The sequence below is a fragment of the Paroedura picta genome, chromosome 7, assembly GCF_049243985.1.
Source record: "Paroedura picta isolate Pp20150507F chromosome 7, Ppicta_v3.0, whole genome shotgun sequence".
NCBI classification, from domain to species: domain Eukaryota; kingdom Metazoa; phylum Chordata; class Lepidosauria; order Squamata; family Gekkonidae; genus Paroedura; species Paroedura picta.
In genome coordinates this window covers 122,984,536-122,997,699 of record NC_135375.1, presented here as the reverse complement: position 1 = coordinate 122,997,699, position 13,164 = coordinate 122,984,536, and the positions used below count along the sequence as shown (strand labels likewise).

At 55.1% G+C, this 13,164-nt stretch overlaps 1 protein-coding gene across 3 annotated transcripts in view; it reads left to right on the top strand.

Annotated features, from left to right (window-relative positions):
• Positions 1-7: 7 nt before the first annotated feature.
• CD58 (CD58 molecule) overlaps positions 8-13,164 on the top strand; it is a 36,064-nt gene continuing 22,907 nt past the window's right edge. For 2 of the 3 annotated variants that reach the window (XM_077346288.1, XM_077346287.1), the window contains exons 1-2: positions 8-147; positions 7,537-7,848. In XM_077346288.1, coding sequence (XP_077202403.1) covers positions 93-147; positions 7,537-7,848 — 367 coding nt within the window. In that variant the 5' untranslated portion in view covers positions 8-92. Of the gene's footprint in view, positions 148-3,924; positions 4,243-7,536; positions 7,849-13,164 lie in introns of those variants that run through there. The other variant, XM_077346289.1, reaches the window with a different exon arrangement.

Genomic DNA, 13,164 nt, shown 5'->3' with positions numbered 1-13,164 from the left:
CCCTCCCTCCCTCCGGGTGGGGCTGGGCGGGCGTCACTTTCGCTTTGCGCCCGCAGAAGGGAAGGCAGGCAGGGCGGGCGGACGGCGGGGCCATGCGGCTGGACGGCGGGCGGCTGGTGGCCGCGGTGGCGCTGGGCGCTCTGGCCGGTAAGGGGGCTCCGCGCTCTCCTCCTTTGCTCGCTTCGGGGCTGCTTGGCGGCCGACCCCGCGCGCCTTCCCGGCCCCGATCCCGGCGGAGACCCCCGCGGCGCCCGGCCTCCTTAAGCCCGGGCAGGGGCCGGGCGGGACACGATGCCGCCCAAACACGTCGGGAGCGCGTCGTCCGGCGCCTGCATGATGGGCCCGGCAGCTTCCGCCGGTTTGGACGGGCGGCCCTGCCTGGGCGGGCCCTTGAGTTAGTTGGGATCTAAACGTTATTCTGTTGCCCGCAACAATGCTGTGAAGAGAAAAGAACGGGGCGGGGGTGGTTGCCCTCCGCTTTTGAGTGCCCGAAGGAGTCTCAAAGTGGTTCACAAACACTTTCCCCAACTAAAGACCCCTGGGAGTTAGTTGGGACTGAGAGAGCTCTAAGAGAACTGAGATGGCCCCAGGTCACTCTGCTGGCTGCATGGAGAGGAGGGGTGGGGATGCAAACCACAGTCCCCCAAACCCCATGGAATCATTCTGCTCATGCAATCTCAGAGCAGTGGCAAACAGTGGGACCGAGGTTCAAATGTTACCTCTGCTGTGGGAGCTGGGTGGGCAATCTCTCGGCCTGCCCCGCCTCACAGGGCCATTGTTGCAGTGATAAAATGGGATGGGGCTGGTCTATTTTGTCAGCTGCTGGAAGCCCCACTTGGGGAGATGTGCAGTACAGGCCTGGAGGATGGAACCGATCTTCTCCTTTGAGAAAGGAAGGGGGCGAGGACCCTGAGCTGTCACCAGCAGTGTGGTTCGATTGGCCTTCTTGGGACTGGGGAGATCCAGGTTCAGGTTCCCTGCTGTTGAAGGCCAATGGGTGCCCTTGACCCAGCCATGTCCTGTGGCCTACCCTAAAGGATTGTTGCCAGGAGCGTAAAAAGGAAGAAGAGAATATCAAGTAAGGCTTTGGCTACCAATAGAGGGGTATGGAATGACGTGGGGGGAGTCCTTAACTTCAGGAAGGAAATTCCCTAGATGGGAGTGTCTGACCCACCCTACTTTAGGGAACAACCAGCAGGTGTTATGCTGAGGAGAAGCCTTAGCGCAGGGGTAGTCAAACTGCGGCCCTCCAGATGTCCATGGACTACAATTCCCAGGAGCCCCCTGCCAGCATTCGCTGGCAGGGGGCTCCTGGGAATTGTAGTCCATGGACATCTGGAGGGCCGCAGTTTGACTACCCCTGCCTTAGCGCATGGGTGGATGTGAGGGAGTCGGCCCTGTAAGGCCACAGGCAAGCCTGAGCCGTTTCAGGTCTATGAAGCCAGGCCAGGTCTCATGTGTCTCAAAGTTGGCCCCGGTGAGGAGTTGGATGGGAGACCTTGAAATCTCCTGCCTTGAGCATTGTAAAGCAGATGTGCCTTTTCTATTTCCTGTTCTAAATCTCCCTACCAACCCCTCTGTGTAGAGCAGGGATGGCCAAACTGAGGCTCTCCAGATGACAGTGGACTACAATTCCCATGAGCTCCTGCCAGCGGCAGGGACATCTGGAGAGCCACAGGCTGGCCACCCGCAGTATCGAGGGAAGACCAGGGCAGCGTTTTTGAAGCCATGGGGGAGAGGGAAATGAAAGCAGGAAGGCACGTTTCTTTAGGCGTAAACACAAGAAAATGTATTAGTGGGGCCGAAACAGTCTGATGCCACCCTGGGCAAACACGGGGGCCTCTGGGATGAGGGAAATGGGGTGACGTCGGGACCGTTCCTTGTGGAAAAGGCTTGGTGGGGTCATCCCCAATTGCCACTTCCTTTTGCCTGCTGGGCTCTTTTGTCTTTGCCAACTAATACGAGTTCTTTAACTGCAAGGAACTCCAGGCTAGAGAGGGCAGAGCAGAGACCGGATTCTAATCTAGGATGGGTACAGATGCAGGGGACACGTCCAGCTTTCCTGATGCCAAGCTGGAGAAGGCTGGAGAGAGAGTGTCAAGCCGGGAGGAAGGGAGGTTTCCTGAGAGGAGCGGTCTACACACCAAGGGGATCACGGCAGAGCAGTCGAATGCTCGGGTGCCCAGGCCTATCTGTTCCCCCTTAATAAAACAGTAAGGGGTGTTGGGGTGGGCTGTGTCTGTGATCAAAACTCCCGGATTGGCCCCTTGGCCCCAGACTGACAAGCAGAGGGGCCAATTGGAAGGTGCGAAGCGCCTTCCAATTGGGCCCTCACCAGGACAGACCAGAGTTCCAGGGCAATCTGGAGACATGGCTGCCAGTCTGCTCCTGACCACCGCAGGGAGAGGAGGCCAGCAGGGCTGCCAAGGGAGATGAGAACGGAGGCTGTGCCAGCCCTTTTCGCCCCAAGGCTGTCCTAACTGCCATGTCCAACTGCAAATGGCCTCAGAGCCCTGACAGAGCTGGCAGGAGGCTGGTGGATGCGCTCCTCCCCCCCCCCCTTCAGGCCTGCTGCGAAGGAGCCTCTGACAGGACCTGACTGAGGGAAGGAGGCCTTTCCAAGAGCAACGCAGGGGAGCCTGAGGGCCTTCCTTTTGAGGGGGGGGGGCTTTCCCCTTCTGCCAAACAGTTGCCTGACAGGGAGGCCACAGAAAAGCCCCTTCTCACTTAAAATACTGCTCTGCCCGGGGGTTAGACACAGCCAAGCCATGTGTCTTTCTTCTTTGCAACTCTCTGCAGATTTGAGGCCACTGTACAGCGTTATTCTGCAGAGGAAACTGGCTCTTTTGTCTTCTGTTTCATCTACAAAACAACCCTGTGCAGTAGGCCTCAAGTCTTTCAATTCAACAACAACCTGTCTGGGAGGCCTTAAATGTTTCTTCTTTATTACAACCCTGTCCAAAGTAGCCCTTTCTGCCTGGGGAGCTGATCTTTATACTCTGCAGGTGAGGTGTAATTCCAGGAGCTCTCCAGGCCCCACCTGGAGGTTGGCTACCCCTGGGTTGGAAATATTCCTGGAGGTTTGGAGATGGGACTTCAAAATCGTACAATGCCTCAGAGTCCAGCCTTCAAAGGAGCCATTTTTGCCTGCAGTTGGGAGAGAGTGGTGCAGGTGTGTCCCTCCTGGGCTATGGCCAGCCCTTACCAGCAACTGTTTGTATTCTGGGGCACAGACAGGCAGACCAGCATCAGTCCTGTGAGTCTGGAAAGTGCAGGAAGATCTAAATAAATATTTACAGCCTGAAACTAAATAGAGCAGTGGTCCCCAACCTGCAGGCCGGGCCGCGAAGGCCATGGCGCCGGGCCGCGGCTCCCTCTCCCTCTCCCCGCCCCCCCCCCCCCGCAGTAAAAAACTTCCCAGGCCGCAAGCTTGCGGCCCGGGAAGCTTCTTACTGCGGGAGGGCGGGGAGAGGGAATCGGGGGGCGCGGCTCAAGGCGTGGCCCGATGCGCGGGCGTGGCCTGATGCGGGGGCGCGGGCCGCGAGTGCGGCCCGGTGCGGGGGCCTGGCCGTGGGCCGCGCCCCAATGCCCTGCCGGTCCCCAACCTCAGAAAGGTTGGGGACCACTGAAATAGAGAACAAGTAAATGTCTGGAGACACATAGTCACTGAAATAGTAACTGGCAAATAACCTTGGCCTGGCAAATTAAAAAACAGTATAAAAATCCTTACTAAGGTCAAGACTGCTGTGCACAGACAGTCTTCCTCTTAGGGTTGCCAGCTTCCCTGTGAGGCTTGCTACCCCACCTCCCTCATGGGGAGTCTGCTATGGGGAGAGAAGGGGAAGACGATTGGAAAATGCTTTGAGACACCTGAGGCCTGCTGGGTCACTGCGGCCCATTCCCAGATCTCTCAGATCTCTCACAACCCCACATACCTCACAGGTTGACTATTGTGGAGAGACAAATGGAAAAGGTGTTTGTGAACCGCTTTGCGTAGTAAACCACAGGGACAGCTTACCGTTCCTCCAGGTGGCGAGGCAGGTTGGGTGAGGCGCGGCCGCGGGGACGTAGGGCGGCTGGGCCTGGGGGGCGGGGCCGCATCAGCGCAGTGGGAAGGACAAACAGGCATGCGTGGAAGTCCGCACATGCCTGGTTCATTCCTGCGGCGTGAGGGAGGCCGTGTGGGCCTTGCTGCGTGGGCGAGCAGAGGAAAGGTGCGGGGAAGCGGAGGACGGCGTTAACGTGAGTACGGTAGCGGCAAAGCTCTGTGGGAAGGGACGGTCGAGGGGGGGGCAGGGGTGGGGGAGTGGCGATTTGAGAGGCGGCCAGGGGAAGGGTTCGGGGGATCGAGGGGGTAGTCGGCGGTGGGTGGGTGCATTTGGGGGGGAGGAAGCAACGTCGGCGCAGAAGATTCGAGGGGGGGGTTAGTTGGGGGTGGTGGGGTGACGCGGCATCACTACTTTCCCAATGGGGAGGAGCGGTCGCCGGGAGGACTCACCGGGTCGTAGGTCTGTTCCTTCTGTGCGGTGAGTCCCCTGGCAGATGAGGCGAGGCCGGGCCAAGCAGTCAATGGGGAGCCGCGCTTCGGACACTCGGAGGGCCGGGATAAAAACGCGAAGCGGCTCCTGATTGGGCCTGCCCTAACTCCTCCCAAACAGCTCTTAGCCTTTTATTTAATCCGCTCCGCAGGAGCGGTTTAAAGATAAGAAGAGCTAGCAAAATATTTCAGTAAGGAAGTTTGCAGGACTCCAGAAATTAGAAGGAAAGAACCAGCTAAAGCCATTCACAGCCGTGTTCAGGACAGCGGTATGGGAGTTGCAGTGCGGTCAGATGGTGGATAGAAATTGCCGGAATGTGGAAGCCCCCGCCTCCACATGCGTGGCTCTGCACGGGGTGGAAACTGCCGTCGCAGTGGCATGAGCAATCTCTGGTTGTGGCTTGCGCTGTTTTCTCACCGGCAGGCAGCCCTCGATCAAGAGCAGGGGTAGTCAAACTGTGGCCCTCCAGATGTCCATGGACTACAATTCCCATGAGCCCCTGCCAGCATTCGCTGGCAGGAGCTCATGGGAATTATAGTCCGTGGACATCTGGAGGGCCACAGTTTGACTGCCCCTGATCAAGAGGTAGAGTTGGCCAGGTCTTTCAGCCGCTGCGGCAAAGCTGAAAGGCGGGAAAAAATGGTCAGTCTCGGTTTCTCATTGTCATGCTAGTATCGCTTCCTTCTTTGGTTTGTCTTTGTCTTGTTTCCTCTGCAAACAAATGAGCAGCCTTTCTCCAGGAGCTGGGTTTCTTCTCAGAGAAGCAGGGCACCCCGAGGGGAAGGGGCGGCAGGTAAGGAGAACTCCTGAGGCTGAATCACAAATGATGCGCTGCAGAGAGAGGGGGCTTCTGCCCTGCCCATAAGAGTGCAGAGATTGTCGCTATCACTGTGGCCTAGCTATGCACGTGTGAAAGATAAAAGCATCCCAAAGGCCCTTGAAGTGGTTTCCTTAAACACTTGGATAGATTCCAGTGGGTTGCTGTGTTGGTCTGAAGTAGCACAACGAAATGTCAACTTTAAGGCCAGCAAAGATTTATTCAAGGCGTGAGCTTCTGAGTGCATGCACTCTTCCTCAGACTAAACAAACAACCGTCATAAATGTGGAGATATAAGGCAAAAGCAAATTGTGGAAAATTAATAAACTGTGTCATAATATAATGGGAAGTGATGGTACCACTTTACTCTGCGCTGGTTCGCCCCCATTTGGAGTCCTGTGTTCAGTTTTGGTTGAAGAGGGATGTAGAGAAACTGGAGCATTCCCAGAGGAGGGCAACAAAGATGGTGAGGGGTTTGGAGATCAAGACGTATGAGGAAAGGTTGGGGGAGCATGCGCAGCACTTTCGCGCCTGTGCACATATGTGGCGCTTTTGCGCATGCGCGAAATTGCCGCACATGCACAATATTGGCAGCACATGGCGCATGTGCGCATGCGCGGCCTGGCCGCTCATGCGCAATGTGCGGGTGCGGCCCTGATTCCCTCTCCCCCCCTCCCGCAGTAAGAAGCTTCCCGGGCCACAAGCTTGCGGCCCGGGAAGTTTTTTACTGCGGGGGCAGGGAGAGGGAGCCACGGCCCGGCACCCCCCGCGGCCCGCGGGTTGGGGACCACTGTTGTAAAGGGCTGGGGGGGATGAAGTAAAGGGCCGGGGGGGGGGGAGAAGGCGTCCTTCGGGGCCCACCTCCAATTAGTTGAAGGACCACATGTGGTCCGCAGCCCACAGGTTGGGGATCGCTAGACTAGATGACCCAGGATTTCCCTTCTAACTATGATTCTATCCAAATTAAGCCATATGATGCCATATAATAATTCTTTCCTAAAAAAGCTAATCAGCCCTGCTGAGTTCAGTTGTAGTTCACAGAAACATTGAGGCAATAAAAATGTCAAGCTTAGTAATTAATGGCAGACACTGTCCCAATTGTGAAAAGAAACAATTAAAAGAAACTCGGTGCTGACCCCATCCGACTCCACCCAAGTATGGAAGGATCTCTGCAAGTGACAAGCTGCGCTGGCAAGCCCTAACTCCTCCCCAACAGCCCTTACTCTTTTATTTAATCCGCTCCGCAGGGCAAGTCCGGGGTCGTCCTGTGGGCCTGGCGCCTCGCGTTTACCTTGTGTTTTGGGGGTGAGCGGCGGGCGAGCTGGAGAGCAGGAGGAAGTCGCCAGGCTGTGGCGGCTCTCGCTGTTTCACCGAGCTTCGATCGCCGGTGGCTGGCCGGGCGGTCGAGCGATGTTCCTTGGGCGGCAGGCGGGAGCTGGGCGGCCGACGGCCCGTGGTGGAGTGCGGGGGCCCCAAAGCTTCCTCCGGCGGCCGCTGCTGGCTGGCTGGTCCGGTGGGCGACGTGTTGTGGGCGGCGGCAGTGCGTCCAGCGCGTGCACGGCAGGCTGGAGCTGCTGCGGGCGGCGTCGCTGGAGCTGGCCGGCTGGTGCTTCGTGGTGGGGCGTGTTGCCTCCGCCGCCGGTCCCTAAACTTCCTCCGGCGGCCGCTGCTGGCTGGCTGTGCCGGGGGATGATGTGTTGGCAGGGGCCGCGACCTGCGGTCTTGTAAGTCTGTGAGGTAATGGCGGCGGTCGGCCAGCTGCGTCGGAACTCGGAGGGGGGCAGATCAAGAGGCGGTTCGCCAATTGCTGCTGGACTGACAATTGGAGGGCCCAATCGCACCTGCCTATTGGGCCCTCCAATTGTCAATCCGGGGGAAGGGCCTACCGGCACCCTTCCTCATCCCGGACAGGGCCCGCCTTCGTTTTATTTTATCTGCTCCGCGAGGAGCGGTTAAAGATTACTGACATCACATTACAGTCACATTGTCCCAAATAAATTAAAAAGAAGAGGGGATTGTAAGGAATGTGGATTCAGCACTACCTGCCCACCCACAGTGACCTCAATTCCATGCCCAGATGATGCCCCCCCCCCCAACCAGTATCTGGCCTGGTAGAAATTTGCTTCCCGCCTTGTGAAGTGGCGATCACAGGCCGCTAATTACACATTTTTGTGTTTCCAGTTTGCCTCGGGTGTCGAGAGAAGCCCCCCTTGGAAAGATTTGGCCTCAGTGGAGAAGCAGTCATGCTGGAACCGGATTTGAATATTGAAGCCAACCTTACAGATATCTCCTGGAAGAAAGATGGGGCTCTAGTGGCAGAAAGCTATGGGGATCTCTGGATTGCCCCCCGCTTCCGGGGCAGAGTGAAGCTAGATCCAGCGACGGGCCGCCTGACTCTCTTGAAACCGCAACAGAACTACTCTGGAGAATACCAAGTGGAAATTCCAGTGGGAAACGTTGTCTACTGCACCTCCTTCTCTCTTCGGATTCTAGGTGAGTGGCTGTAGCTGCTTCCTATGCCGTTCCGTCCTCCAGTGGTTAGGTCATTGATGGTGCATTGATGTACCCACATGAGAGATGGCGAGAATTTTGAGGGGATTTTTGAAAAACGGGTTTTGATGTAGGGTTCCATCAGCGGCAGCTAAGGTGCGTGGCATGTGCATGCAGCCATGTACACCACACAGTTGTCACAACGGAGCTGACGGCAGCTTCCCGGCGTGGTTTGCCCAGAGGGAGCACTGTGGTGTGGAGAAATGTGTGCCAGCTTGGTGAGGTGGTTAGGAATGATGAGGACTTCTAATCTGGCATGCCGGGTTTGAATCTGCGCTCCCCACATGCAGCCAGCTGGGTGACCTTGGATCTCGCCATGGCACTGATAAAGCTGTTCTGACCAAGCAGTAGTATCAGGGCTCTCTCAGCTTCCCCTCTCTCACAGGGTGTCTGTTGTGGGGAGAAGAAAGGGAAGGTGACTGTAAGCCGCTTGGAGACTCCTTTGGGTAGAGAAAAGCGGCATATAAGAACCAACTCTTCTTCTTCTTCAGTCATATCAGGGGTCTCTCGGCCTCCCCTTCCTCGCAGGGTGTCTGTTGTGGGGAGAGGAAAGGGAAGGCAAATCTAAGCTGTTTTGAGACTCCTTCGAGTAGCGAAAAGCGGCATATAGGAACCAACTTCTTCTTCTTCCTCTTCTTCTTCCAAGCTGCTTGTTTCCTGCAGGTTGTGGTCACGCGTGGAAGACAGCCAGCATGCATCTGGCAAGTCCGGAATAGTTTCAGAGGATAGCCATACTGGTCTGCCATAGTGGCTCCTCCTCCCCAGGCAGCCATTTTGTGGCTGGCTTTGCCTCTTCCGGCAGCCATTTTGTAGTTGCTCCCCACACTCCCCCTGTATCAGAATTCCAAAGGTGCCCCTAGACTCAAAAGATCTGGGGACCTCCGTGGGCTGTGCTCAGCAGGGGCTTCCCCGAACCCTCAATGATGAGGCCGGGCACTTGAAAAGCAGGGAAAGGCCTCAAACGTCCCCTGCTTGGCTGCTTCCTCCCCAGGGCGGGGACTCCTCCGGCCCTGGAGCTCCTTCTGAGCTTGCCAGGAAATGGCCTCTGCAGAATTTCCACAAGGCGGGCAGCTATTTTTAGCCGTGGCATTGAGGAAGCCGCCAAGGGACCAGCAACCCCTTACAACTAAACAGCCAAATGGCCACCGAAAACTCAGAGCATCAAAGACACGGCCTGGCAGAGCTGATTTGTGCAAGTGGAAATGGGGGGGTTAACGTGATGGATAATTGATGTGTTGACTGGTAATATTTATAAACTTAATAATAAATACTTAATAATACTTGTGTTAGCACAGTTGCGTGAATTTGCACATTGTTCATTTTGGATGCCTGGCAGCTGGTCTGCTCTCTCATCTCTCAGTGGAGTTGGTGCGGTGTAGATTCAGGACGGATAAAAGGAACTCTTACTTTACACAGGGAGTGATTAAAATGTGGGATTTGCTGCCAGAGGACGTAGTGATGGCCTCAGGAATAAACTTTAAAGGGGAATTAGATAGATCCATGGGGGATAAATAAGCCTTTCAGTGGCTACTAGCCCTAGTCTCAAGGGAACCTCCACATTCAGAGGCGCTAATCCTTTGAATACCAGAGGATGTTGTTGGCAGGATGAGACAGGATGCTGAACTAGATGGTCTGACCCAGCAGGGCTCTTCGGATATTTTTAGGAAGGCCTCAGTCTCTATACCCTACGGTTGGCCCTCCGGAGGACCTGGTTGGCTAGTCTGTGAAAGGAGGCTAGACTGGATGGATCCTCCCTGGTCTGACCCAGCAGGGCTCCTCTTGTGTTCTTAGGAAGGCCTCAGCCTCTCTGCCCTTTTGTTGGCTCTCCAGAGGAACTGGTTGGCCACTATGTGAGACAGGATGCTGGAGCAGATGGACCCTCCCTGGTCAGATCCAGCAGGGATATTCTGATGTTCTTAGGAAGGCCTCAGCCTCTCTGTCCTGCTGTTGGCTGTCTAGAGCAGTGGTAGTCAACCTGTGGTCCTCCAGATGTCCATGGACTACAATTCCCATGAGCCCCTGCCAGCATTTACTGGCAGGGGCTCATGGGAATTGTAGTCCATGGACATCTGGAGGACCACAGATTGACTACCACTGGTCTAGAGGAAGTGGTTGGCCCCTGTGTGAGGCGGGAGGCTGGACTACATGGACCCTCCCTGGTCAGATCCAACAGGGCTCTTCTGGTGTTCTTACATTCTGGATCCTTGGTTGTAGGCCCCTGCCAACCAGCATCCTTTGTCACCCCCTGCTAGTCTCGATCAGAAGAAAAGGACCTTGGTGGTTTCCACGTGGGGAAAGGCTTGTGGGTTCCCTTTTGCTGGTGCATCTGCTGAGAAATCTATGTGGTTGTGGGGCAGCCGCAGGGCAAGTTAACCTGCCGGGTTCCCCAGCAGCAGCCAGCCAGCCAGCCGACCCCCCCACCTGCCCCTGGAGCTTTTACAATTTTTTAAAAAGTCGGCATTAGAATATTGTTATATCAGGATAACGTTATACAAATGGGCGGGTTATCTCCTTGGTTCCCATGCTCTTGGGAAGCAAGTCTTTTCTCTGCTTCTCCCGAGTATTATGACGCATTAATGTGCCTCCGAGGGTTTCCTCTACTTTCTTCCCATTTCTAACCTTTGCTCTGTAGTTCTGGGGTAGATCACGGTAAAGCCAGGATGGCTGCTGCAGGGTGGGGAAATTTGGGCTTTTCCCAGCCCCAATAGTAGACATCTTTCTGGATCCTGTTCCCATGGCAGCCATCCCTCCCCCACCCCGCAGGGGATTTTTTATTCTTCTTTTTTTTTATTCTTAAAATAATTAACACTAGAAAAGTTGATTGTTGGATTGATTCTTAGCCCTCCCGGCAAGCTGGCTCAGGGCAGTGTACAAAATTATATATTTTTCTATGATGCTATAAAATACAAAGTTAAAACATAAATGAATTATAAAATTAATTTAAATAAAGAATGTCTGATTAAAAAAAGGTGGGTAGATAGATGTTAACTTTGGCCCCATCCTGGCAGAAGAGCTCCGTCTTTCAGGCCTGGCGGGTGTGTGCCAGTTCCATCAGGCCTGGATGCTCTCCGGAAGCTCATTCCACCAAGTAGGAGCCGGGACAGAAAACGTCCTGGCCCTGTTTGAGGCCAGATATACCTCCTTGGGTCTAGGGACCAGCAACTGCTGGGTATTAGAATCATAGAATCATAGAGTTGGAAGGGGCCACACAGGCCATCTAGTCCAACCCCCTGCTCAACGCAGGATCAGCCCACAGCATCCTAAAGCATCCAAGAAAAGTGTGCATCCAACCTTTGCTTGAAGACTGCCAGTGAGGGGGAGCTCACCACCTCCTTAGGCAGCCTATTCCACTGCTGAACTACTCTGACTGTTTCTCTGCAATGAGATAGTCCCATCTGGGAGTGATGGGAGACAATGAAGTGTGTTGTAAAGGGCTGGGGGGGATGAAGTAGAGGGCCGGGGGGGGGGGAGAGAAGGTGTCCTTCGGGGCCCACCTCCAATTAGTCGAAGGACCACATGTGGTCCGCAGCCCACAGGTTGGGGATCGCTATTCTAGTCGACCAGAGAGGACCTGTATGGCTGCAGTGGGGAATTGGGGCAGGGAAGCCACGTGGAAGCCCCCTTGCTGTCGCTACGCCTTACCTGCAGGGGCCTTGGCAACAGGGAAAGCACAAAGGCACAACTGTGCGCGGAAGGCACCTGTGTGGCAGGAAATGGGGTTTTCAGGCCCAGGGGCAAGGTGCCATGTCCATTAGGGCAGGGGTAGTCCACCTGTGGTCCTCCATATGTTCATGGACTACAATTCCCATGAGCTCCTGCCAGCGTTTGCTGGCAGGGGCTCATGGGAATTGTAATCCATGGACATTTGAAGAACCACAGGTTGACTACCCCTGCATTAGGGGGCTCATCAGGACAGAACACCCACACCACCCGTTATGACTCTCCAAATGCCATTCTTCCCCTGTGTGACTGTGGTGTCCTCCTGCCTTCGGAAGCACACGACTAAATCCTCTTCCGGCGGAAACCCTGTTTTGCTGTGGCTGCCGATGCTTCCAGACAGCGGGTTTCCCCTGAGTTCCCCCCCCCCCCACGGTGGCCACTCAGCCACTGGCTCCGTTTCCCACAGATTTTTAAAAGCTGGCCATCGGCATATCAATGTATCATTCTGTTGATCTGTTAATTACGAACCATTTTTTGGAGCCTCGCTGAGCTCAGACTCTCCTGAACCGCAGCAGGAGGGGGAAGGGGCACCGCAAGGACTCGGGTGGGGACGTGAACCGCCTTGTGGGCACGAAGGTCCAGACGTTCTGGATGAAGAGGTGGCAGCAGCTGCCAGGATTTGATAAGCATTGAGATGGAAGAAAGGAGCCCTGCCAGGTCTTACAGTGTGCTTAAATAAACTGACCGGATATCGGTCAAAACCGACATATTTGATGCAAAACAGGCTTTAATAGAAAATGGAGTCCAACACTAGACTACAGGCAGCGTTGTGTAGTGGCTAAGAGCAGCAGCCTCTAATCTGGAGAACCAGGTTTGGTTCCTTGCTCCTCCATGTGCAACCAGCTAGGGGCCTCATGCCAGTCGCAGTCCTGAGAGTGCTGTTCTCCCAGAGGAGTCCTGTCAGCGCTCTCTCAGCCCCACCTCCCTCACTGGCTGTCTGTTGTGGAGAGAGGAAGGGAAGGCTTTGAGACTCCTTCAGGTAGTAAAAAACAGAATATAAAACCCCACTCTTCTTCTTCTTCTTCTTCTTCTTCAGTAATCTCAGGGCTCTCTCAGCCTCACCCACCTCACAGGGGTCTGTTGTGGGGAGAGGAAAGGGAAGGCGACTGGAAGCTGCTGTGGGAGCAGCAGATTCCAATCTCTCTGGGGAGAGAAAAGCGAGGGCTAAAAAACATTTTTTTCTTTTTTCTACATAATGAGATGGAAAGAAACAATTTGTTTAGATGAGATAAAAGTAAACAATGGAAATATGAACTTGGCGGGGAAGAAACAGGCATTCTGGGTAAATATATGATCTTTTCAGCGCAGGGCAGAACGTGGATCTGGTCTCAGCCAATGCCGTGCCATGGTCAGACTGCTATGCCCTGCAGGCCCGGCTAAGGCTGCCACCCCCTCCTCAGTTGGCAGACGAGCAGATTTTAGCTCGCCTGCGGAGACTTATAGATCCAACTGGATTCCTGAATGCTTTGTGGGAACCAATGCCCCCCCGGTACTTCTCTCAATGGACTGGTCAGCGACTGGCACGACAGAATGCTGGCC